General features: G+C 50.4%; 1 protein-coding gene across 4 annotated transcripts in view; it reads left to right on the top strand.

Annotated features, from left to right (window-relative positions):
• The first annotated feature begins 9,463 nt into the window (after positions 1 to 9,463).
• ATL1 (atlastin GTPase 1) overlaps positions 9,464 to 24,654 on the top strand; it is a 31,634-nt gene continuing 16,443 nt past the window's right edge. Inside the window, exons 1-5 of one of the 4 annotated variants that reach the window (XM_074583566.1) lie at positions 9,464 to 9,755; positions 20,885 to 21,132; positions 21,479 to 21,613; positions 22,460 to 22,564; positions 23,293 to 23,343. In XM_074583566.1, coding sequence (XP_074439667.1) covers positions 9,722 to 9,755; positions 20,885 to 21,132; positions 21,479 to 21,613; positions 22,460 to 22,564; positions 23,293 to 23,343 — 573 coding nt within the window. In that variant the 5' untranslated portion in view covers positions 9,464 to 9,721. The remainder of the gene's footprint in view (positions 9,756 to 20,884; positions 21,133 to 21,478; positions 21,614 to 22,459; positions 22,565 to 23,292; positions 23,344 to 24,654) is intronic. The other 3 variants (XM_074583568.1, XM_074583569.1, XM_074583565.1) reach the window with 3 other exon arrangements.

The raw sequence follows: 24,654 nt of genomic DNA, 5'->3' as shown, positions 1-24,654 counted from the left end.
CCTCTCCTCCCCTCCTCTCCCTCCTGCCCGCCCGCTTCCCTCCCTCCGCCCCTCAGCAGCCGGCAGCACGGCCGGAGCCCGCAGGCCGCTCTCCCCCGGCGGCGGGGGGGGTCTCCGTGCCCGGTAGGGACAGAAGCAGGGGTGCGGCTGGGCCGCGGTGGGGCTGGAGGCCTCACTGCCCGGCCTGAAGGTGCCCACCGTGAGCCTCCATCGACAGGGAGCCTGGGGCTGCCACATCGTGGACCTCATAGAATGGTATGGAATGGTTTTGGGTTGGAAGGGACCTTAAAGATCATCTGGTTCCAGCCCCCTGCCCTGGGCAGGGACACCTCCCACCAGACCAGGTTGCCCCAAGCCCCGTCCAGCCTGGCCTTGAACACCTCCAGGGATGAGGCAGCCCTAGCTTCTCTGGGCAACCTGGGCCAGGGGCTCACCACCCTCACAGCCAAGAATTTCTCCCTCATATCTGATCTAAATCTCAGTTTAAAACTGTCCCCCCTCGTCCCATGGCTCCCCTCCCTGATCCAGAGTCCCTCCCCAGCTTTCCTGGAGCCCCTTTAGGGACTGGAAGGGGCTGGAAGGTCTCCGCGGAGCCTTCTCTTCTCCAGGCTGAACCCCCCCAGCTCTCTCAGCCTGTCCTCACAGCAGAGGGGCTCCAGCCCTCCCAGCATCTCGATGGCCTCCCCTGGCCCAGCTCCAAGAGAGACATGTCTTGGCTGTGGAGAGACAGGTGTGGGGGCAGGCATGGCTTTTGGGCTGTTGCTCTTGTTTTGAGTCAGGAGGACAGCCCCCAGCTTGCCTACACCACATATATATTATATTTATATCCATATGTATGCTTCTGCCAAACACCAGGTTGAGCTTTCCACCTTTGACACCAGAACTGTTCCTGTACATGCTGGTAGGGGTTATCACAGCTGCTATGGCAGAACCCCAGAGAGGCTCTGAGGTATGAGAGGAGGAGGAGGAAGATGAGGATGTACCAGCTGGGGGGAACAGGGACACAGACTGCGTAGGACTCCCTGGGTCAGTGAGTCTCATCCTGTGCAACCTGGACTGCAACCTTGCAACTGCATCACGTAATCCTTTTTGTGGGCTAATCAAGCACAGCGGTATTTAGCTTTGTGGGCAGTCGGTGCAATGATAGTCACACAAGAAAGAACTGGGACTTGTTGGGACTTGTCTCCTTGGACTCCTAAAGTCAAAAACGCTCCTGTGAAACTGCAAGATGGAAAGTATTCTGTATCTGCCTTTCCCTCTTTGGAGAACAATTATTTTCAGCAAGGCAGCTGAAATTCTGAGAAAAACTCACCTATGGTCTCTCAAATGAGTGCTAAAGAATTTAAGAAACCCAAAGGTGGGCATACGGAGTAGAGGAATGCTGGAAATTAGCAGTAGTATTTGCTGCACGTAAAATCATTCAGGAGGTGTGATTTTCTAGGCGCAAAAAATACCACATACTCGGTGCAGGAAATACGTTTGCAAAAGTTAGGTAGAAAAAAATGAAATGGATGCCAGATGTACAAGTCTCTTCGGTGCTCAGGACTCTGGATTGGTTATTTAAGAACAGATTCTGCCTCTTTGGCAGTGAGACAGCCCACGCAGGTCCAATATAGTCTATCGACAAAGTAGCTGGGTACTGATTCGCAGTGTAAAATGGAGTCTGGGTTTTAAGCTTACTCCAGCACATTTAGAAATCCTACACGCAAGTAGTACCTGAAACAGCGCTGCTGATTGCATAAGCTTTTCCTTCAGAACACAGGCTGTGAAGCACAACTCATTAGCATCGGCGTGTTGCTTTAGGTTAAACTCAAAGGCAACGCATTCAGACTCCCGGGAATCGCATAGTGGCATATGATTTTATTGGGTTTTTATTTACGGGCTCGTTTGAAACGGTGTGTGTCAGAAGCAGGCTGCAAAATGTAAACTGTCCCGCTTCCAGAGAGACAGGGCAGCACGGGACTGCTCACCTAAAGAGATTTGCATTTAATTTCCCCTTGTACTCTGAAAGCCTTCTACATCCTGTATATTCTCTCCAACATAAATACGTAAGTTTTCCTGAACACCCAGCAAATAAGAAACTATTTACCCTTTAGGGAGCTGTATTTCCTCAAGCGATTTTTAACAAAGCAATTACCTCTCCCCCCATAAATTAGCTTCCTGCACTCCTGATAGCGAGCTGTTTGTGTCCTTTTTCTTTTCTCTTCCTCGGCTGGGGGTTCCAACGCCGCTTTTCACTCTACTGATTTGCTGCTCCTGACAAGCCATCAGACGACAGCCCAGGAAAGAAGCCATTTCATTTTCCAGTAGCAGATGGTGCGTTAAGACTTGGCCTCCTAGAATGTCTTAGGACCCAAGGGCCATCCGACGACTGCGATTTAATGCAAAAGCTCCTGTATTGACCACTGTTTTCTCCTTGCTGGGTTAATCTTCACTTCCCAGCTGGTGGTGCCGTTGCCCAGGTTGCCAGTGGTGAAGGGTGAGCCCTCAGAGCCCACCTGGTGATCCTTTAGTCCGCCTTCCCCAGCTGGGTCTCGGTCCCGGCTGGAAGCACTACTGGAAAATGTACATAAATAACAGCAGCACCAGGACTGTATTACTAGTGCCATTTCACGATGAGAAAAATGAAGTTGTGCAAGGCATACGGTGCAAGACACGGCCGGAATCTATACACTGCCAGGCATATACTCTTGAACACACGCCGACTCCCACTCTGTATTTTCCAGCCTAGACCACGTTGCTTTTCTGGTCAAGCGTGTTAAGGAATGTGCTTTTATGCAGCATCTTTCGTCTGGATGGGTCCCAGCCTTAAAAAGAATGTTAAGTGGTTTTACATAAGGCATTACGTAGGATTAGAGAATGTGATCTGTTTGCATTGTAGTCTTAAGAGGAAGAACAGCCAAGGTTATTTTAATGAGACATTGAGATTTATCTGGTAACGGTAGATGCAAAACTGTAGAAATTTCTAACTGAACAATATAAACAAGGTGGTTTTAAAAGCAACGGAATGTGCCGTGTGTGTGAATGCATGTTCATTGTCAAATAAGAAACTCCGAGCTATGAAACAGCAGCATGAAGCAAAAATACTTCAGCCCTAGTTTTCATCAGGCTGCTAAAACGCCTTTAATTTCACATAGTCTAACAACCTCACACAGAAGGTATTCAAAGCTATTCTGTGGGCTTGCTTCATGTTTGTGGGGTGTTTGAATAATAAAATAGTTCAGCTGCACGGCAATGCCGAGGCCGAAGACTCACGAATCAACCCGAGGGCCTGCAGTGTTTCCTGCTCATTGATTCCTGCAATACACTGTATTTTACATCAAACTTCATTGTTGCAGACACCAAACAGACTCTCAAGAAATGCTGCAGCATCTTCCCTATGATTTGAGATGCTGCTTTTTTTTTCCTAAGTTTGTGGTTTGGATTTTTCAGGCTGATTTTTTCCTCACTGAGGCATTGAGCAGCCTGGTCTAATGGGAGGTGTCCCCCCTCCAGGGGGCTGGAACTAGATGATCTTTAAGGTCCCTTCCAACCCAAACCATTCTGTGATTCTGTGAAACACATGTTGTTGCTACACCCCGTCTCCCCGTGGCCATGAGTAAGGGCCCTGCAGAGGAGCTATTTCCAGGCTTCTCACCTATTTCTATCTTCCCACCACGAAATCCAGTTCTGCCTGTGACAGGCGGAATGCTGAACCTACTCAAGCTTCTCGGTGTCACCTCGGCAGCTCTCAGTGCTGGTAATTCTGATAACTACAGAAGATGCCTGGGAAAAAATAAAGAGTAAGGGGTAAGGGAACTCTGAAGGGAACATGCTATTTCTGTTGCAGGAGAAGAAAGAGCGAGAGGTCTTGGCAAGGTGGATGTGAGGTACGCAGCCAGGGGAGTAGCTTTGGGCAAGAGAAGAAGGAGGAGATGGCATCCAGGCCTGTTAGATGCTTCTTATGTCCAGTGTGGGAATGTATTTGCTCAAGAATTTCACCTCTGCTATGAGGACAGGCTGAGAGAGTTGGGGGGTTCAGCCTGCAGAAGAGAAGGCTCTGCGGAGACCTTGGAGCCCCTTCCAGTCCCTAAACGGGCTCCAGGAAAGCTGAGGAGGGACTCTGGATCAGGGAGGGGAACCATAGGACGAGGGGGAACCGTTTTAAACTGGAAGAGGGGAGATTTAGACTGGAGAGAAGGAAGACATTTTTTACACTGAGGGTGGTGAGACACTGGCCGAGGTTGCCCAGAGAGGTGGGAGATGCTCCATCCCTGGAAACATTCCAGGCCAGGTTGTACGGGGCTCTGAGCAACCTGATCTAGTCGAAGATGTCCCTGCTTATGGCAGGGGGTTGGACTAGATGGGCTTTAAAGGTCCCTTCCCACCCAAACCATTCTGTGATTCTATGAAGAAAGCATCAGTCTCCCGTAGACTGAGGATCTCTCTGGGGGTTGTTGCTGAGATGCTCTGGGAAGAGAGAAAAGACAGTAAGGGAGCACAAAGCCTTTGCAAGCTGTCAGGAGGCTTGTGTCCCTTGCAGGAGCAGGAGAATCAAGTAAGACATAGCTCAGACCCTCACGCCAGCTCTAACGGAGGCCCTTGTGCAAGGATTTGTTTTTCACGGAAGGAACGGGAGCGCTAGCAGCTATACATTATTTTTGTGTCACCCTGTTTACGTAGATGTATCTCGGGGGACTTTGCAGCTGATTGTGCTGTTTGCATTCAAAGGAAGGAAACCAGCTGGATGCCCTTCCCTCCCACGTGCACACGCGGGAGGGCAGAGGTGAAGCAGCTCCGCCGACAGTTACTGCTCAGCATGAGGATGTGGGAAAACGTGACCATTAAATTAAAAACAGCATTAACAAGAGGACTTCAGAGCACCGCCTGGAAACCCGGTGGCTCCCCCTGTTTCCAGGTGCCCGAACCTGGATGGAACATATTGCAAATATCTTGCTGAATCATGCAGGCAGGTGGATTCGGTTGTTTCTGCCAAGATGCAAGAGGAGCTGGAAGCCTTTCCCTGGACAAAGTGTGTCTTCAGGGGGAAATCCTAGAAACAAACTTGGCATGCACAGATTTTTGGCTTGGACTTACTAAAGCCACATTGCAAAAAAAAAAAGAGACTGGCGAGGAAGGATGTTTTGCATATAGTGTCCATCTGCCTGTCAGTGCAGGAGAGCAAGAACAGATCAAAAACAATATTGGAAAGAGGTGGGAAGCTGGGCTTAGAAGAGATCTTCCTGACCTCTGAAGGGAACTAAGAGGAAGTGTCTGTGACAGAAAGGAATAACCTGGGTCTGTGAGGCAGTGAGGCTCCAGAGAAAGCTCCAGGCACACACAGATGGGTCTACAGTATTATGAACCCGCAGCTGAGAGTGGGATATTTTATTCAAATCCAGCAAAACCTTGCAAGAGTCCTGAGGATGTTGTTTAGGGTGAGGAACCTACTGGAAACCGGCCTGATAGTCTCATTAAGGTTAGAAAAGTTGCGTTTCTTTATTGCTGGACTTCTGCGATATGTCGTCGTTTCGGTGCAAAGGCAGCACCTGAGGTAAAAACCAGACCTGTCTCAGAATGGATGCTGGGCTTGGCCTGGTTGATGTATTGGGCTGATGTCCCTTTATCCACGTGGCTTTTTGTATTTTTAGGTAGTTCTTTCAGTTTACAGAGCGTCTTCCAGAAGGAAGGACGTTCGCACAGACTGATTAAACAAGTCATTTAATTAACCGCTGAAATTCTGCCTCCTCTATGAGTGAAATACGATGGCTGTGTTACAGCCATAGCGTGCAATCATGTTTACAGAAGAAGCAAAGCTAATTCTTCTGGTTGCAAACCCCGTGTAAACGTAGGCGGTCATAACACTACTCGGGGTGAGAAATAGGAACAGCAGGAATAGAAGGATTTCCTAAGCAACAAAGATCTGCTTCACTTAAAAATATTTCAGTAAGAAAAAAACCAGAAAGATGTTAGGAAGGCTTCAGCTTTCAAGAAAAGCAGGGAAAAAGCTGCTTCTGTTTTATCACTTTTTGATATTTGCTAAGAATTGTGGCCTCTTAACCCAAGAAAAAGGGTACAGAAATTAAAGTAGTGATGACAAATCACCGCCACAGAGTGTAACTGCTTGGGAGAAGTCCCCTTGCAATGCTCTTCAAACACAGTTGAGATCTATATTCCTTTTACTTTGCCATGCAATTAAGCAGAAGCAGTGAAAGAGTGAAGACGGAGAAGGCAGAAGTGATAATAATAACTGCAGGGAAGAAGCGAACATATTCAAGAACCTTGTATAACCACCGTTAAGAACAGATCTGTCACTCGGGGTTAAGACAGCGCCTTCTCTGTGTTGTGGCAAAGAAAATTCGTGGGAATGGCACGGCTTCCCTCAACAGCAAGCCCCGGCAAGTATTTGGTGGCACCTGAGAAAGAGAGGAGATTTTGCAGCGTCCCTTCCCCACCTCTTACATCAGTATCGCACAATGCGGCTGGTTTCTGTTTGCTCAGGCTGGGGACGTGAAAAGCAACTGTAAATGCTGCCTGGGTAAAGTGGGCCAGTCGAATCAAGGTGAATTATGAAACTGCCCCCGCAAGCTTTGTGAGCGGTACACATCATGGATTTAAATCCAGGTTCTCTCCTAATTTTGGGGTTTTTTCAGCTCTCTGTGTCCTGGCGTGGGGGACCCCCAGCTGCGGTTTCTCTCTGCAGAGTATTTTCTCTTTTTGCCTTTCCCCCAGTTAGCATAATTATTCCTCGAGAATCCTTCCATGGTGTGCCTGTTCAGCACGTCTGCTGTGAAATTAGCTCTTTGGGGTCTGGCAACTCGGGCAGCAAGAACATAAGGGTACTTCCTAGGAAGGGCTGTTTGCAACTGGAAAAATAAAGGAAGGATGAATCAATCGGTGGAGCGAAGGGATGGACGGTGGGTGAAAATGAACAAATGCTGAGTCACCCCCTGGAAACAAAATCATCTGCAAAACCATGACTTGGGATCATAGGAAACAATGCTGGAAAAGGCCCTGGGAGTTCATGCAGACAATCTCCCCGGCACAGCACATGATCAAACCTCTCTGCTCCCCTTTCCTTTTGATACCATGTGCCATAATGGAGAGAGAAAGCGAAAAAATGCCAGTAAATGGGGCAGTACGAGCTTGACCTAAGCAGCAATTATAAAATGGAATGAGGAAAACAGGACCTGAGCCCATCTCAGTTTAATTAGACTTTCAAATTAACAGATCTCCTTTTCCATCCTCCTTTTTTTTTCTCCCCTCTCCGTTTCCCAGCTGCTTTTCTTTTAATCTCCTCTTTCAATCTATTTGAACCCCTCTGACACTCTCTAGCATGAGAAATACTCCCTCACAATGCCGGTCGCTTCTCTGCGGCTTCGAAGAAGCAACAGGCACGTGCGACTTCAGGGATTATTTATAAAAATCATAAGGCAGCTTCTGCCAAGGCCAGGAGCGGCTGAGCTCCTTGCGGCCGCGGTGCCGGGCCATTGTGGGCAGGAGGATTCAGCTGCCTGCCACGTGAGCTGGCACTTCAGTGAGCTGAAATTATATGTTTCGCCTCCGATGCTGTAAACACGGGGAGGAAGCCAACGGGAGGCAGTCGCCGAGTATTGGAGAAGGCACTTAAAAATTAAGTATCAGCATATCAATGGAAGTGCAGCAACACATGGCTTTGGTGCCGATGAGCTGCCTGGAATGGAAGATCGGTCCACTTTTGAATTTTTTTCCCGCTTTCAGAAATGGAAGAGCAGATCATGCTGGTTCTTGTGCATCCAACAAAGCTGGACGGCCATCGGTTTTCCCTGACCACTGCAGGCCAGCGTGCAGAAACAAGCAGCATTCTCCCAAAATCTCCTCTTGCAGACACAGTCTGATGGTCAGTTCCCTTCTCACCCTTCCAGATTTCGGCCTGTACAATCCTCTAGTGGCTGCCACATTTCCAGTTTAGAGATCATGCCTCAAGCGCTGTGCTGAGCTTCGTCCAAAGAGCAGCACAGGGCTGTGGCTTCGGAGATGGGTGAACCAGCAGCTTGTTGGCATCAAAAGTGTGGGCAAGCATTAGCCCATTGAGGATGGGTATGCTCACCTACACGGTGGTCTATGGCGCGCGGGTGGGAGTGGGCGAGCTCTCTGCAGTCGGCATTGCATGGACTTCAATGCTCTTCCTGGGTTTGCACAATAAACACAGGCCTGGGATGCTGCAGCTGGCAAGAGAGCAAGGGAAGGCAAAGAAAAAGAGATCAGCATGTGCTCCCTGCGTCCCTCCAGTTGGGATATCTCCACTGAGGGCACAAGGGGCACCTCAGGGCAGTCGGGGAGCGGGACCAGTGTTCCTGCTCCCCTGCCGAAGTGTTATGCCTAGGCGTTCCCATGCACTCAGGTTGAGTCATGGTCTCACGTTGCAGAATGCTGAATCGATCCCAAATACCAGGGGGCAAGCGCTTGCTGGGAGATGGAAATGTGGAGGGAGGATGCATGTTATCAGTTGCGCTGCAGCTAAATTTTCCCCTGAGGTGCCCAGCCTCAGGTTCTTGAGCTGCATCTTTCACGCTGCATCTGCATATGTACAACATGTATCTCCTGCTGCCCGCAGATGCTTCTGGCACAGGCAGAATCGGGGCAGCAGGAGCTTGTTGACCCCCACTCTGGGGCAGGATCCCTCTGGTGATTTCTCAGCCCACGCTTGCCTGTGTGCTCGCTGTGTCCCCCAGCCTGTCCCATGCAGGGCAGGCTGCGCGGGGACCTCTGTGCCCAGTACCCCCATGCAGGTATGTGCTCATGGGGGTGCCCCAGATGAGGCTGGTGCCCCAGGTGTGGATGCCTCCCCAGGTGTGGATGCCTCCCCAGGTGTGGGTGCCCATGAGTGTGCTTAGTGCACCCACACACCCATGTGATGGATGGAGCCCCTCTGCTGTGAGGACAGGCTGAGAGAGTTGGGGGGGTTCAGCCTGGAGAAGAGAAGGCTCAGCGGAGACCTTCCAGCTCCTTCCAGTCCCTAAAGGGGCTCCAGAAAAGCTGGGGAGGGACTCTGGATCAGGGAGGGGAGCCATGGGACGAGGGGGGACAGTTTTAAACTGAAAGAGGGGAGATTTAGATGAGATCTGAGGAAGAAATTATTTATGATGAGGGTGGTGAGCCCCTGGCCCAGATTGCCCAGGGAAGCTGGGGCTGCCCCATCCCTGGAGGTGTTCAAGGCCAGGTTGGACGGGGTGTGGAGCAACCTGGGCTGGTGGGAGGTGTCCCTGCCCAGGGCAGGGGGGTGGAATGAGGTGGTCTTTAAGGTCCCTTCCCACCCAAACCACTGTGATCCTATGACATTATGCAGGTACCCCTCATGAGCCCAGTGCCCTGGTCAGACTGACCCGGCTGTGGGTGCATCCTGGCTCTGCTGGGTCGCTCTCCCGTGGGTGGGTGCCCGCGGGGGTGCCATGTGCCCTGGCTGTGGTTGTCCCGGCGGTGGATGCCCCCCCGTGCCGGACCCAGGGGTGTCGGTGCCCGATGCCCCACGCCTGGGTGCCCCAGGGCTGCTGCCGCCCGTGGGCGGGTGCGGCGTGGGCGGGTGCCCCGGGGCCCGCCGTGCCGTGCCGTGCCGTGCCGTGCCGTGCCACGCCGTAGCGGCGGGCGGGGATGCTGCTGCTGCCGCCGCCGCCGCCGGCTCCCCCGCCCGCCCCGCGCCACCGCCGCAGCCGTGCCAGACGCAGCGCGGCTCGGAGCGCGGACGGAGCCTCCCGCAGCCGCCATGGCCCGGAACCGCCGGGAGAGGAGCAGCTGGGGTAGGCGGCTGGGGGCGGCGGAGGTGGAAGGGAGAGGGGGGTTGGATCGAGCCCGGGCGGGGCGGCGGCGAACAATGCCGGGCCTGCGGCGGCCCGCGGCCCGCTCCACGCCGGGGCGGGGCGGGGAGGGGGGAGGCCGCGGGGGGCTCGGCCGCCCGGGGAGGGGGCTGAGGGGCCTGTGGGGGCGGAGGGCCGCCTTCACCCTAGTCCCTCCGTGGGGCCAGAGCGGCTTCTTTTACCCCCCTCATCCCTTCTGGGGGTCTGGAGGCGGTGGCGGGGGTGTCCAGCTGCCCCCCCCGGGAGGGGGGTTTGGGGTGGGGGTGCCGGCGGGGCCCTGCGCCCCACTCCGGGCCGGCCACCCCCGTCAGCCACCTCCGTGGGGAGCCCCCCGGCTCTCCTCCAGCCCGCCATGTCGCCCCTCGCCCCATCGCCGCTGTCCCCATGGCACCAGCCCTCAGTCCTGCTGCTGGCAGGGGATGTCACCTCAGCCACCACCCCAGATGGTCACCTCAGCCACCACCCCGGGGGTGTCACGTCTGCCACCACCCCACTTCAGCCGGGGAGCAGAAGTACCGCTCACCCCACCTTCTCCTTCAGACAGGAGCCATCGGCCTTCCCTGGCAGGTCGCTCCTACAGAGGGTTTTTCCACATTTGTGGAGGCTGTGGGGCTATGTTGATGTGTCGGACCCTCAGAGAGGGGCCATTTTAAATCCGTCCCTTTGCAAACCCCGCCTGAGCCCGGGGGAGCTCGTAGCAGCGTGGCCAGGCAGCGGAGCGGGGAGGAGGAAGTTCTGTGGCGTCTTCCTTCAAGGTTTGCCTTCTCCTCCAGAGTCTGCAGTGGGCCTGGACCCACCGGCAACTGCTGCCAACCCACCGGAGCCAAAGCTGATCCCACGGGAGCCAAAGCTGGTACCGTGGGTGGGCTGCACCCCCCATGGGAGCCAAAGCTGGTGCCTTGGGTGGGCTGCACCAAGCAAGCAAAGGGGCTCCTGGTGCCTTTTAAGCCACGTACAGACAGGGCTGTGGCCAAGCCTTCTGTGTCCAGCGCTCAGCGATGTACCGACTTCCACTGACTCTCCGTCGGTTTTGTGGAAAATCAGGTTTTATACAGCCATTTGCAGTTATTTGAGGCGGCTGAGGAGCATAATTTGTGATTTCCCCTGAGTTGTATTCCATGTGAACTCATCAGTGCTCGCGGTATCTTGTCTCATCAGGCAGAGAAGGTGAGCTGAGCTGTGATGTTTAGATACACAAATTATACTGTAATTTGTATAGATGAGTGTAGTATTTCCCATGGTAATGATTAGCAGTTGAGGGACATGTTTGCGGAAGCATTCGGATAACGGGAGTGTGTTATTTGAGTAAATGGAGCGGATGGTGGTCTTTTTGCAAGAGAGCAGGGAGAAAATGAGCAATGCTCATTTGAACGGTGCCATTTTTAACCGTGGCTCTTGATGAAGGTCGTTAGACCCTTGGGTAAACTGGAGGGAAAACTTCCCAGTGAACATGCTGACGTTCTCAGCTTTGTCTCACACAGCTGTCAGTCCCGTCTCTCTGTGTGTTGAGTATTGCACACACGTACAGGCGCTGGTGCTTTCCCGTCAGATCTTGATAGCACGAGCAGAAAATGCAAATGATGCCGAAACAGATATAAATGGATAAAATGTCATCTTGGAAAGTATAGCCTTGGTCCAGCAAGACAGTTAGGCAGATCCCTCATTCTGAACGCGCTGCTAAGCCATACGCGAGTGAAATGTGATGTGTCACTGATTTGCTGAACTCTTCCTTAGATTCTCTGTAAGTTTTGCAAGAATCTGGAACCATCCATGGATCCAAGTGGATCTTGGTGGGATCAGCAGCCTTCTGTTGCAACCCATCCACAGGTCAAAACCATACCCTGTATCTTCCACAGAGGTTTACCTGTTCAAAGAATTATTTCCTGGTGCTTTGCCAGGCTGGTTGACAGTGCAGGTAATGAATTAAAGTGCAAGATGCCTGTATTTTTTACTGGAAAAAAACAACCACCCTTTAATAAAAGTGTGCATTTATACAACAGAACCTCGTTGCCCTGAAAGATGTGTTCACATCCAGTGACTGCAGCATTGTCTGGTGACATCAGTCCGTGGGGTGACTTATTCCACTGCTACGTTTTTCAGCCTAGCTGGTGAAGGAGGAGTCTCAGGCTCTTACTCAAACTAAGGCAGAAAGTAGAAAGTCCTTGCTGTGTTCTAAAACTGGGCTTATGGGTCATTAAAAATATTACGCTATTTTGAAATGGATCAAACTTTGTCCTAGTTACTCACTGATTAGTCAGGCCTGAAAGCAGGCACCTGCTTAGTGCAACCTTTCTCCTTTGTTTCATAAAGATGATGTGCTTTTTTAAAGATCACAGGGCGAATTAGGGTGAGTAATGTATGGTACCCAGAAGAAACTGCCTCCGGTCAGCTATCGAAGCTGGGTTACTGTCACATACGTACATCCCCGGGAGCTCGTGCAGGGGCGTGTAATGCATCAAGCGTAGGATTTAGCCCTGGGCAGAAGGTCAGCATAAGGCTATGCATCATTTAAGGCTCTGTTACCGAACGTGCTAAGTGGTGCATAGACCTCACAACTGCTGCGAGTTGCTGGATGAATGGCTGAGGGAGCTGCAGATGAAAAAGTCATATATAATTTTTGGTAAGAGTAAGGGACCCTGTTTTTCTCGAAGTAAGGATTATTAGTCTAAATCCTGATCGGTGCGGTGAAGTCCAGCCAACTTGATGAAGGCTTCCAGTAGGTTACATCGATGTTTTCCTGAAATTCTTTATGCTTGGCAGTTGCGGATGCTCAGCAGCCTGCTCCTTCGTTAGAGTAAAGCCATTAGAGACTTCTGCTCCCAGTCAATCATTTAAATAGGATAGACTGGAACAAATTGTGTGAAATCTCTCATGTTTTCCGTCATGGCCCATGTTGTAATTGGAATGACCCACTCGCCAAGAATTCGGTTTCAAAACCATAGAAGGGATTACAGAGGTTATGTATACTTCTTGGTCAGGATTTTCAAACTGGACGTGAGATTCGTGAGTGGTCTTAAAGGGGCCTGATTGCCAGGAAGGGCTGAGCAACTGTTTTGGGGAGAAGGAGCTCCTCCAGCACAGGCCAGGGTGAGGTCATCAATGCCACACTTTCAGACTGCACAGCAATGGGTTAAACTGAGAAGAAAAGGATAATAGTGGTAGTCCTTTGTGTTTTTTTTAACTAATAGTGCTAACATTCTTTCTGTTTGTCATTTGTTTTCTGACCTATTATGGTGGATTTTCAGATTCCACTTCCTGGCATTTCTTTGTGAGTCTGAATGCTGGGAACCTCCTGAAAAGTGAGAGCTGACGTGTTTCAGACAGGCAGGCCTTTACACAAAAAGCCACTAGATAGGAGAAGATTCACAACCAAATTACTAGCTTGTAAACGAGAAAAGAAAATGAAGTGTTAGGAATTGAAAGAAGAGACATGACAACAGTGCAAGCTGGAGACCCACATTGCTCTACGTGATGCTTGGCCTTTGTGCCTTTGGTTTTGAGGCAGCAGCATTGTATGAAGAATTTGAATAGCATGCTCCTGCAAGATGAGCAGGAGCAAGATCAGCCTGCCTTTCCCCTTTTGGGGGAAGAACCGAGATGCCCTGAGCCTGCCTCGCAGGGCATGGTGCCCTTGCCATGCTTCATGTCATGTCCATGCCGTGAGAGGCTTTGGTGTTGGCTGCCTGCCTGATCAATGGCAGGGGAAAGCCACATAGGGAGTTGGTTTATCTCGCTGTATTTTCTCCGTTAAGCCCATGGGTGAGAAACAGCATACATAAATATTGTTTAGGGCCTAGGTGATGTTCACAGACAGCAGGCCTTATATTGACTCCTGCATCATTGACCAGAACCTTCTCCAGCAGCTGAGTGCAGGTATCAACACGCTCTGGGAGGTTTGTGATGTCCTGTGGATCGCCTCCGAAAGTCACTTCAGACTAGAGGGATCCCAATTCCTTTGGTCCTGGCAAAAACACTCACATTTGCTATCGCTTGAAGGAAGCTTAAGTGTTACAACAGTAAAGTAACTGAACACAAATTTCCCAAATGATGTACATGCTCCAGAGAAGGCACTGAACTCTGCCAAGCCAGTAAAACATATTTAAAGCTCTCTATATACATAAACATTTTCTCCAGAGTGTAACTGCCTTTTATCTCTATCCTAGGATTTCGTGGCACATTTACCAACCTTTATTTTCAGGCAATCGTAACAACAAAAGGGTAAAAATAATTTCATGTTAGAAATGACTAAATCAAATCCTGGTGGTGGAGGAAGGCTGGCTGCTGACAAACAGAGCGGATGAAGGACCATGTAGAAAATGCCTGCTGGGGGTGAAGTGAGTTTTGGAGATGTATTCTTGCAAGATGCATTTCAATCGTCGTGTCACACCTGAGTCTGGCTGGGCTTAATGTGGGTAAGTGAGCAGGCCCAGGATTTGTACCTGACAAATAGATGATGGCCTTTTGGTAGCGCTCCCTTACAACAGTCTTTTGACAAACACAGGTAGGAATAAGATTCCTTCTGAGGGTTGCCCACCTAGCTTTTGAATCAGCCCGTCCTGGCACATGAACTGGCATGGACATAGCCATGTGACCTCTAACTTCCACGTGGACCTCAAACTTCCTGAAAAACTTGTAGAAAATCCTTTGTTTGATCTGCTTTCTTCCCAAGGTAGTTGTGTGCCTGTGTCTCTGAAGCATGCTAATAAACTCAGCCAGGGAATTTCAGAGCCACCTAAGGGACTGTAGCTTCATGTAAGTGGTAGTAGGTGTCGTCTTTAAAAAGTTTCATATTGGATTTTGGCATTTGAGATGTGTCTGTTGTAAACAGATAGGTTTGGTGGCCAGTAATCATCCAAGCTCTTGTTTCTGTCAGCAGTCTTTTATGCAGGAAGGTCCCAAACCACTGGTGTTATCAGCATAATCATTCATCTCCTTGTTTCGGCTGCCAAAGAGAAAAGGGACTGAGTTGGCCACGCTCTAGCTGAAGCTGCTGTGCTGCCAGCTGGATGACTAAGGGCTGGCGGGAAGAAGGTGCTCTCTACATTTTACCACCGCTCCAAAAAAAGCAAAGGATGAGTACCAAGCCTGGCAGCAGTAGCCACCCTACTCGGCTCCCTGCTGCGAGCATCCTGGGGTGCGGAGAAGTGGGGTGCTCGCCAGGAGCACATGGGAGTGCAGATTGCATGGGGCAGAGGTGTTAACGCTGCTGTGCGGCTGGGGTAGAAGCGTTCACCCCAACTTCGGAGAGGGTAGCTTGGGATCTCAAAACAAGACCCCAAATGACTACCAAGTGTGGTCTTTTACCTGCCATACTTGCTTGCCAAAGGACAGGGCTAATTTTTTACATGACAGTTTTCTTCACCTGTTTCTAAGCAGTGCCCTGCAGCTCCCTGGGTGGAGGTTTTCATCGTGGGCTGTGTCATTTACCCATCGTTTCCACAGGTATTGAGAGCCTGCCTTGCACCTTGGTTCATGGCAGAGCTGTAATTGCATCTGTACATCCAGTTTGGGGATGTGCAAGTGATTTCCCATTTGGGCACGAGAAGGTCTGGCTCTGCCTTCCCTTTCACTGTGCATTTGCCACACCACGAGCCCCAGGCGTGAGGAGGCAGCGAGCCAGACTGGGGCCTGAGGGAGGTACATGTGGACGTGTGACACTTCAGCGGGGCTCCGTGGCTCTCCGCAGTGATGGCTAGTGCCTGGTGTTACCCCTCCCCGGGTGTGGGGTCCTCCGACTCCATGGGGCTGCTAAAATCCCAGAAGAGGTGTGAGCAGGGTGGAGGGAGGGCTGTGTGGTCAGCTGGGCCCTGGGTGTAGGAGGCACGGGTAGGATGTAGAAAGGGGCAGTGAACGTGTGTGTGTTGTTAAACCCAACTCAGGAGGCCTTCTGACCTGCTGGCTAGGAATCCTCTGGGAGCGCGGCGCAGGCAAGACCACAGAGCAGCGATGGGCGTAAGAGAGGGCTTTACCCAGCCAGGCTTCCCTGCCTCATCTTCTCAAAGACACTGTCTCCCAGGAGCACCTCAGTCTAGACACCTTATGGCAGCTCTGAGATGAGGGAATTTGCTAACTCATAGGTGACCAGGCCAGGCTGCCCCGGCAGTCTCAGCGCTTCAGGATGCAGCTGTGCCCTGCTGTGCATCCTTTGTGCAGGATCTCAGCTGATCCTTTGCGCAGGATCGATACAGGTTATTGCCCTACCACATCCCCTCTGCCCTGGCTGTGCGGTATATGTGCTTTGCTTCAAAGCTTTAATTCTCGTTTTGTCCCTCATTAGCTGGATAAGATGCAGAGCTCTGCGCAAGCCCGTCTTGGAGAGAAGGAGAGGATGTCTGGTGCATGCTCAAAGCGATGCTGCCTTTCCCAGCCTCCTCAGAGCCTTGCTGATGATTGTTGGCTGGTTGTGTGGCGGAGGTAGTTCAGCATGAATAGAGTGAGCAGAACTCCTGTCACAGCAGCAGCCGTGCTGGATGTGATATGCGCAAGGGAGACTGCAGCTTGGAGAGAGATGTCTTTCTTTGCCAGCACCGTTTGCGGAGGGCAGATAAGCTTCCTGGAAGCTGAAGCTCTCTGGAGAATGTGCAGAGGGATCAAGCCTGACTGTAAGGGCTGTTCAGCGCTTGGCTCATGGTATCGTCAGCAGCACTGTGATATGTTTGTAATGTAAACAGCTGGGGTGAACACAGCTTCAGAAAGGATCCACACAGCTTCAGAAAGGATCCACACAGCTATCTCTGCTGATCGAATTAATCCCTAGAGGACTGCTGATAAGCAACCCAACGCGGTCGGTACAGGGATGCTCTGTTCCAGGGAAATAAGTTAAAGCTTGCCATCAAACCTCTGTTTTCTCTCTTTGGTAGTTTCTGTTTTCCCATGCAGTAAAGCAACCTGGTTCCAAGACCCTCAGAATAGCAGCACCGCATGACATCTGTGTATTTTAACGGGGGGATCGGGGCCCAGGCTGCGGTCTCTGCTTTTCATGGGCAGTGCTTGGGTAGGTAAGGCTCCTGGGGTCCAAGAGAGCACAAGAGCAGGGCTGACACATTGGCTTTCTCGGGGTCTGGTTAGGCAGCCTGTGTTTGCACAGGTGAAGGGTCATGGCTGCGTTTTGTTCTCTGGAATGAAATGTATTTATTGTGCAAACTCATTTAAGGAAAAAGCTGACTTTATTAGTTGGTCTCTGGAATGCAGTCAGCATTTCTGTGACCTGTTCTTCCATAGCTAAAGGAAGAACAGGCTTAAGCAAGCACTCACCAAAGGTACATTGCATAATTAGTGACATGTAATTTATCTAATTTATTCTTCTGTAGGACCTTAAATACATTAGACATCAGCAGTCAGTCCGTACACAGGCACGATGTGAAATATGCTGGTTTAATTTATTTAATTCTAACCAAAAATAAGTCCTAGAGCAGTTGAGGAATGCTTTATTTTTTCCTTAGATTCTGATATAAAGTGAGAAGTATGTCCTGTACTATGGGGCTGTCTGTGTGAATTGGGCCATTTCCTTGCTGCTGTCTGACAGCCCAGTACGTATGAATGCAAATTCTGATCTCCTTCACCTTTCCACTTTGAATCACCATATGGAAAAGAGACGTGGATTCCACCCTGCTTTAGAGTCATGGAAATGAGCTGTTATGAAATGGGGAAAAGGAACTGTATCCTGGCAGTTTCTGAATGAGCAGCTTGAGAATTGACGTAATTGCAAGGCGCCGGGAGAGAGCCGACAGAAAGGAGGAGTCAAGTTAGAAAATGAGTAAAAACAAAAGTGTGTTTAGGAAAGCTGAGGTCTCCTTCCTTTCTTTTTTGGCCAGATGATGTTTTGTCATTGCCAGGTACAACTTCCTTCAAAGCAGATAACTAATTTGTGACGGAAAGGCCAGTTAAAATAATTGATTTCCAGTAATGCGCAGCCATCTTATAAAATAATCTCTGGCTCTCCAATGTGGCAGATAATCTAATAAACAGAACATGGAAATTTCATCACATGGAAATAAATATGAAAGATAGAGTTGTGTCTGCAGATGGTATACATGAAAGAAGCGGAGATAAAAGGGCTGAAATTAGTTCAGAGACCTGCTTAATATAATGCCTTTTCTCCTGATATCTCCAATGAACTGGGAAATCAACATATCCTGCTCATAATAATTTGTATTTTGCCCTTGTGTTGTGCAAACAGACTGGCTTTCCTGGTGTTTGGGTGATGGAAGCAAGGATGTCCCCTAGGAGACCATGGCTGCTTTGGAGTGCTACTTGGGTCTGGAGATGTTGTCCCAAAATCTGTCAATATCTGCTAAAAAAAAATATGCTCCTTACAGATTCTGATGTTTTGAAGGAACAACACAATCTTTTCTCCTCTGCAGTGGTTGTTGCTCTTTCCAGCAGCTGAACCGGAGGGAGAGGAAGACCTGGGAGATCCTGTCCAGGCACCAGCAGCAGCAGGAGGGGGAATCTGGCACTGACTGTCCCTTTGGTAGCAGGACAGGAGGGACTCTCCTCATTCCCCTGACACGGTGCTCGGATCCTTGCCCAGGACTGGCAGTACATTCAGCTGTCTGAGCTGGGGGAATCCATGCTGCCTTTTTCTGTGCTTGAAGCAGGGTTTTGTGCCCGTCTTGGTACCCAGCTGGGCCCTCTGACTGCAGCTCCCATTACTGCTAGTGTGGGACAAGTAAAATGCTGGTCCCCCTCGCCCTCTGTCTGCATCCCTGGAGGTGGGACTCATCCAGTCCTTGGAGGTGGCACAGCTATTTCACCTGCACCCCTGATGGCTTGGCTAGAGTCAGAAATGTTCAGATATAATTTAATTTACAAATTTTTTCCTGCCTCTGCCATGACTCACATCCTATACAAGGATCTCTCCACTCTCCTTTCTGTGTAGTTGTAAAAAGAAAAAGAAATTGGACTCGGTTAGCTGAGCAGGGTGTTGGGAAACGCTGCAGGAGAGGAGGTATTTCCTACCGTAGACTTTATATGGCACTTGCAGCATGGCAGTGCTTAAAAAGAGCATGTGAGCTTATGGGCCTTTGGCATCTGTCCATTTGTATGTGATCTTAATGCTGGAAACGGTATTTGTTGTGTGCAGCAAGAGGACTGGATGCTTTCAGAGGCCTTCATTTTTCAAGTCATTTGGCGATGTGTGCCTGGATCCCGGGAAGGTGTATTTGAAATGGGAAGGTTTTTTTTTGCTGGAGGCCCCTCAGCAGTGACGTGGGGCAGGGGCTGGTGTTGGAAGGGAGTTGGGTGCTGCTGGGCCCTGGCTGCTGCAGTTTGGTGGAGAATCTAGCTTTTCAGAGTGTTTGGGACTTTTGTTTTGCTAAAAAAACCTCCAAGCATCAGGAAGAAAAGATCTTTGTCTTTCAACTGTGAGCAAAGAAAGCTTGTAGTATATGTCCGAGAGCCACCAGAAATCCCCTAGCAACCAGGCTTAATGATCCCGATATTTCGTTGCAGGATCATAGGAAATCACAAACTCGTACAAAAGCATGCTGTTATTTAAAATACGAAGTTGCTGCTGGAGGCTTCTTTATAAAGAGGCCCAGAACGGGCAAACCCTGTTCCTCTTGGTATTTATAGCTTGCCTTTTAGCATGTGCACACATAGTCCTTGTGCTTTGAAACAACTGGGACTGGCTGAAAACTGGATTTCCGAGGTCAGGGTCTGAAACAGAGACCGAGGAGTTTTAACTTAAGGCTACCGTGTTTGGAAAGTTGCAGCCAGACCCAACAAACTGGAAAGTTTTTGAGAAAATGCTGAGGAACTTTCCATCACACGCTCCCTTCCCGGCTGGTGAGGAGATTTCACGTGGCTGTAGGTGAGGTGACTGGCATGATTAATCACCTTTGGCATCTCTTTCCTGTGCTGGGAAGTTTGGAGACAATGAAAGGAAAATTACTGGAGCTGGCCTGTTGTTTGCAAACCCCAGGGCTGCCGTCTCTGTGGATGGCAGGCCTTAAAATGCATCTGTCTCCTGTATTGTGGCAGGTACACAAAGCAGCCCAAACGGGCCATGAGGCCATTAAAAGCTGCAGTCATCTCAGCTGCGTTGGCCTGGAGCATCACGCAGGCGATACGTATCTGTCTGGCACCCTGCCATTGCCCAGCGTGGATGCAGTGACCGAACGCTGAGTCCCTCCCCATCCCCTCCAAAGGCTCCTGCTGCAGCGTTGTGCTTGTCGCTTCTCCCCTGTCCCCACGGGGAGGTGAGACCTTCTTGTAAGGCTGCATGAACACTACGCGGCCTGGGCAGCACTCGCCTCTGTGCCGGGAGCAGCTCCACAGGGAACCTTGCCATTTCGAAATGGGAAAATGAGCACTGCCTGCGCTTTGCATATGTTTTCTGCTCGGGAGTGAAGAAGTGGCTTTTATCAGGATGGGCATGTGTCTTCGTGGCCTGGTTCCTGCTGGGGCTGTCTCGGGGGAGGCCGTTGATGGGGTCGATGGCAGAAGCAGCAGATTACACTTGGAGCATTAGTGCAGACTGCAGATGGAGTGGGACTCTGCTGTTGCCACAGAAACAGCAGTTGCACAAGATGCATAAAGGCAGAGTCCTTTGACAGAGACATGAGGTACTTAGACACCTCAGCTTGAATGCTGCTGCCATTTTTGAGACAGCCTTCAGGAAGGACCTGGTGGGGAGTGTCCAGAGGAGAGCAGTCAGATGCCTAGATGACATGGTAGCAAGGGGTGATTGCGGGGCTTTGGACTTCTCTTTTCTATCAGCGGATAAGCTAAGGGAGGTGTTATGGCAGTCTTTGTGTATGTAAGAAGTTGTTGCAGACAAGAGAGCGATCTGTTGTCCATGTCAACTCTTGGGTGTGTTTTGTCAAAGGAGATTCCATCGGGGAACTCTCTGCCTGCAGGGAAAACGTGGACAGATGGCCTCAAAGTGGCATGGAGTCTCCACTGAGATGTCTGAGAACAGGTTTGACAGACATCTGCTCTGAATGATGCCGTTTTGGAATGGATATTTGGGCTAACTAGCCTGTTACCACCGTGTCCAGCCCTGCTGTCTGTGACTGCACATTGCAGAAGAAGGAACCTAACAGCTCTTGTTTTACTTGTTTATGCAGGTAGTTTTGCAGAGAAGACTTACGAGTGGAGCTCAGAGGAGGAGGAATCCGTGAGGAAGGCAGGACCAGTGCAAGTCCTCATTGTCAAAGATGACCATTCCTTCGAACTGGATGAAGCTGCACTGAACCGCATCCTCCTCTCAGAGGCTGTCAGAGATAAAGAGGTGGTGGCTGTGTCCGTTGCTGGAGCTTTTAGAAAAGGAAAATCATTCCTGATGGACTTCATGCTGCGGTACATGTACAATAAGGTATGGCTCCAGCTCAGGTGGCTCTTCCCAGGGCTATGGTGCTGCTGCTCATTGCTCCCACGTACCGCCCAGGGATGAGCTGGACAGGACATTTGGTGCTCTAGGAATGCTCAAGCCTCTCATTACCATGGGCTTCACAAAATAAAATAGAGCAGATCCTTCCACAGCCCTGGGCACCAGTGTACTCTTGACTTTGGAGCAGAGATGTTCACATTTGCTGCCCTGTAGGAAACCTCTCTTATAGGGGCTGCCCCCCTCCAGCACTGGAGTGAAAGCAGCACAGAGGGAAAGTGTAGAACCAAAGTGAGATGAGAACTATAGCAACTTCTTGTGTTCCTGCCTGCAGGAAGCAGTGGACTGGGTTGGAGATTACAATGAGCCTCTGACTGGTTTCTCCTGGCGGGGAGGATCTGAGCGGGAGACAACCGGCATTCAGATATGGAGCGAGGTTTTCCTGGTGGACAAACCCGATGGTAAAAAGGTGAGTGCTTCTCTGTTGCATAGCTGTGTGTCACTAGTCAACTCATTTTTCTCTTCCAGACTCTTCTGCCTTGTCTTAGGTGGCCTGTGCAAGTTTAGAGAAGGTCTTCAACACCGTATCCCTAATCTAGCAGGAATGGGTTTAATGCAATGAATTGATATGATGTCTGGGTGTCCCTGATGTGCTGTCTGGGTGTCCCTTCAACACTGGACGTCCCAGAGTTTATTTCTCTGCTGCTACCAGGGATGTTGAATCTGTGGTCCTTGCAAACTACTCCCCTTTCCTAGAGCAGTAGCTGTAAAATGGAGCGTTCTTCATTCAGGGTGGTGAAATACAATGCAAACTGGATTTGGGGGCATCCTGCAAATTCAAGTTATAGCCAGGAATATTTGTATTCATCTCCTCTTTAACGAAGAGCCCAACACCCAAGTGACACTGAATTATTCATGGTGTGATCTCTAATACTGGCTGAATGTATTTTGGATTAAGGAGGTGTGATATGCTGCTGTGTTTGGCTTCTGTGACGTGAAGCTAATGAAGACTCAGGAAAAGACCCATCCATAGTGACAGCAGGTATTTGAGGAGCAAAGCAGTTCCCTTCTCTGCATTGCATAGCATTTATTTCGCTGCCTGATGGAGTCGTCACGCTGTCAAGAGTGACTGGGCTGTTCTTTTCTTTTGTTCTCCACCAGTTATTAGTCTGAGGCAGAAGCAGCGAGATTCCCACTGCAATAATGCAGCTGACATTCACCCACACACACACTTTTGGCATTTGAGAGTGATTTTGCTTGGATGCAGATGCTGAATGGGTGCACCCAAGCTGACACGGAGCTTTCTGCCTCTCAGGTTGCAGTGTTGCTGATGGACACACAGGGGACCTTTGACAGCCAGTCCACCCTGCGGGATTCGGCCACTGTATTTGCCCTTAGCACAATGATCAGCTCAATACAGGTAAGAAGAGGGATGTCTCCAGGAATCATTTCCTAAAAGGCAGTGGCAAAAACCCAGTAACACTGCAGCTAGCCAGGGCCTTTGGTGGGAGAGAGAAAGGCCATCATGTTGGCTGCACCGAGTGCAGCATTCACACGTGACTCCATCATCACAGGGAACAGTCTCATCTCACCCCAAGAGCAGGGCCAGCAGCAGGTGCACCCCTTTGCTTCCAGCTACCAAAGAGGAAAGGACCTTGGTCTGGGGAACTGGGTGTGCTTTTTGTCTCAGTGCTGCTGGAGAAGCCTCTGGGCTGGAGGTGTTCACACACCAGTAACCACATAGCCTGGTAGGGCTTCCCTTCCTGCCATCTGGCCTTTGCACTTGGAGGACAGTGTGAAGGAGCTGGAAGCTGCATCCTGGTACAGAGCTCAGCACATCATAAAAATGTAGATAAAGGAACATTACATGGACCCGACGGCTTTGAGGCTGGGGCAAGACTGGTCCTGATGCTCCCATACTGGAGTGTTTTGCTGCACAGGGAGCAGCAATGTCTGTCTGTCTGACAGTGTGAGTCTGTCCAGCGGTACAGCTGTGCTTGAGGCCTGCCTTGTACTGGCACCATGGGCCAGCTGGGACTTTGGCTGCGTCCCCATTGGTAATGTCATAGGCTTTAACTACACTGACCCACGCATTGGCCCAAAGAACAACCATTGCGAGTGCTCTGAAGTTTTTGTTTTCAAATGCAGGTTTATAACTTGTCCCAGAATGTGCAGGAGGATGATCTGCAGCACTTGCAGGTAAGACCCTTGTCCCTGCTGCTCTGCAGCACCGGGGTACCTGGATTACGCTCCACACTTGCAAACTGTTTTGCTCTGGAAAGGCACTTTTGCATTCGGACCCACAAAAGGGTTTTTCAGTTTCCCAACTCTCATATTGTTTCATGGGCATAGAGGAACAGTCATTTGGGTTGAAACCATCTTGCCTATGCTCTCGTAGCATGGCTTCTTGGGGGCCTGGGTCCTCTGGCAGGGCAGTCAGAGAGACACTGCCAGGAGGGACCATTCCTGTCTCTGGGATGCTTGCATTCCTCAAGGCTGATCACCTGTGGAGCTCGAAATGGCCCATGGCTTTGCTTTGTGCTGCAGCGGGAGGCTGGAGGGCGCAGAGAGGCTGAAAGAACCAAGCTGTTAAGTCCAGAAAAAAGTAGCCGAGAGGGGAGGTGGTGACATCTTCAGCTGTGTATGACGCCGCTGCAAAGTGGAGGGCAGTATCTCTTCCTATGTCCACAGCGCAGCCAGAGAGGGTTAAGGTGACTTTCTAATGGTGAGGTTAGAGGAGCATCAAACAGACTGTGTAGGGTAGAGTACCCGTCACAGAGTATCTCGGTGCGGAGTACCCATCACAGGTCTGCCAGGAACAGTTTGGATACAGCTGACACTGGCCTGTATGTCCTTCCATGGGATTATACGGGGTTCTCTCGGAGAGCAGAGCCCCATCAGAGGCCAGGACTGACCCATGGGGCTGGAAACACACAATGACTTGCAGAAGGGGCTAAAGTGACTAGTAATAGGGAGGCATCCAGGGTAGTTGACCATGTATTGGCTGTACTCCTGCTGCTGTTACCGTCCATCCGCTGCTCCATGAGTAGGGGAAGCGAAAGTGCTCATTTGACTTAAGTGATGGGGAAGCTGAAGGTAGAAGTTGCACTGTTCGTGCTGTAGGACGGGATCCTTGGCTTGTTAGGAGAAGCCCAAAGAAATTGGGTAGCTGTTTATAAGCCTGAACATTGACATCTGGTACTGGCTCAGTACAAGTGACCCCGAAGGGTAATTACAGCCCTGACTGTTAGAGAGAAGCAGCTAATTGGATTTTTGTGGCACAGGTGTCCTGCCCATTTCGTGATATTACCTCTAGCTTTTTCTTCTGTTTAGATGGTTGATTTGTTAGGTAGGTTTTTCCAGGAGGTTAAGAGAAAGGAAAGTCCATCTGGAAAAATCAGCATTTGAAGAATTCCATATCATTTCAGTCAGTAAATATTTATAACAATAATGTCTTTTTAACATTGAGCTCATCCAGTGTTACTCTGATCTTCCAGTTTGGGTTTTAAG

The sequence above is a fragment of the Larus michahellis genome, chromosome 4 (assembly GCF_964199755.1).
Source record: "Larus michahellis chromosome 4, bLarMic1.1, whole genome shotgun sequence".
In the NCBI taxonomy this organism is placed as follows: domain Eukaryota; kingdom Metazoa; phylum Chordata; class Aves; order Charadriiformes; family Laridae; genus Larus; species Larus michahellis.
Note: the sequence above shows the minus strand (reverse complement) of the source record. Positions and strands in the feature narration are given on the sequence as shown.